Consider the following 1,108-nt stretch of genomic DNA (forward strand, 5'->3'; position numbering starts at 1 on the left):
AGTAAGAATAAAAAAAAAACTATCACAGCTGAAGCAGAGATTTTCTAACACCATTAACCTGCAAAAATGAAACAACAACTCTAGCAAGTGCATTTAAAAAAATATTTTTTGCTAAACAATAAAAATGTGCAATTGCATATTTTATAATTTTATTTTCTTAATCTAAAAAAATAGATTCAGGGATATTTTATTTATATTAATGTCTGTTCAAATGTTTCTTTTCACCTCATTTCTTTCCCACCAGGTGTGATTCTCCAGTCCTTCCAGGGCAAACTTCTGAGAGCGCCGCACCACAAAGTAAATGAGGTATCCGCTTCCTGCTAAGCAGCACAACACAAGGAAATTGGCCAGCACTCGGAGGAAACGAGTCAGATGGATGGTGTCATCCTTTCTGCTCTCTTGCTCCTCCAGGATTGCTTCCTGAAGATGTGTCAGAAAGCATATCTAACTCTGCTGTATAGTTTCATTGGTCACACCCTTGGAAATTAGACAAGCTGTGGGTTCGACCTTAAAACTGGTGGTGATGGAGGCAAACTTGTTGTCTGCTGTCTCTGGGTTTCCTATCAGATAATCCCAGCTGGTGAACATCTTCCAGCTGAAGTTGAAGCTATTATCATCTCCGATCCCTGACTCGTTTGCGTTACGCGCCATCCTTTAGTCAGAAAAAAAATTCTTTGCTTAAAATCGTGTAATTGAGAGATACACTCATTCATCATCTGCAAAGAAGACTTACGTCCTTATGACAACCATATAGCTGTAGGCCACTGTACCTACACCAACTAAGAAGTACGACAGCGGCATGCGAAACTTGAACCACCCAATAGCACGCTGGTTGTTATAGTATCCATAGAAAAGGACTGAATACTGAGCGTAACCCTATAGATGACATTTAACAACAATGAGATGAAACACTAAAAAAAACATCTCTTTTTTCAGTGGTATATTTTCTGACTTCACCCCAAAGTCCCAAAGGACAGCAAAGTCCATGGCACTGGCTTCCTCAGCTCTGGGGACAGTCTTTCTCGGGATGCTGCCATAGGGTTTCCCCACCAATGCCTGTTTAAAAAAGCAAAAAAAAAAAAAACACGTTCTGTAAAATGAATACTTT

The 1,108-nt window shown here is 39.6% G+C and overlaps 1 protein-coding gene across 1 annotated transcript in view; it reads right to left on the bottom strand.

Annotated features, from left to right (window-relative positions):
• The window catches only part of LOC107092741 (transmembrane channel-like protein 1), a 14,295-nt gene that overhangs the window by 6,529 nt on the left and 6,658 nt on the right, over window positions 1–1,108 (bottom strand). Inside the window, exons 7-11 of the mRNA XM_015387373.1 lie at window positions 958–1,104; window positions 734–876; window positions 508–652; window positions 226–420; window positions 27–58 (exon numbers count right to left, since the gene is read on the bottom strand). Of these exons, the coding sequence (XP_015242859.1) occupies window positions 27–58; window positions 226–420; window positions 508–652; window positions 734–876; window positions 958–1,104 (662 nt within the window). The remainder of the gene's footprint in view (window positions 1–26; window positions 59–225; window positions 421–507; window positions 653–733; window positions 877–957; window positions 1,105–1,108) is intronic.

Source organism: Cyprinodon variegatus, unplaced genomic scaffold, assembly GCF_000732505.1.
Source record: "Cyprinodon variegatus isolate N-32 unplaced genomic scaffold, C_variegatus-1.0 Scaffold393, whole genome shotgun sequence".
Classification (NCBI taxonomy): Eukaryota; Metazoa; Chordata; class Actinopteri; order Cyprinodontiformes; family Cyprinodontidae; genus Cyprinodon; species Cyprinodon variegatus.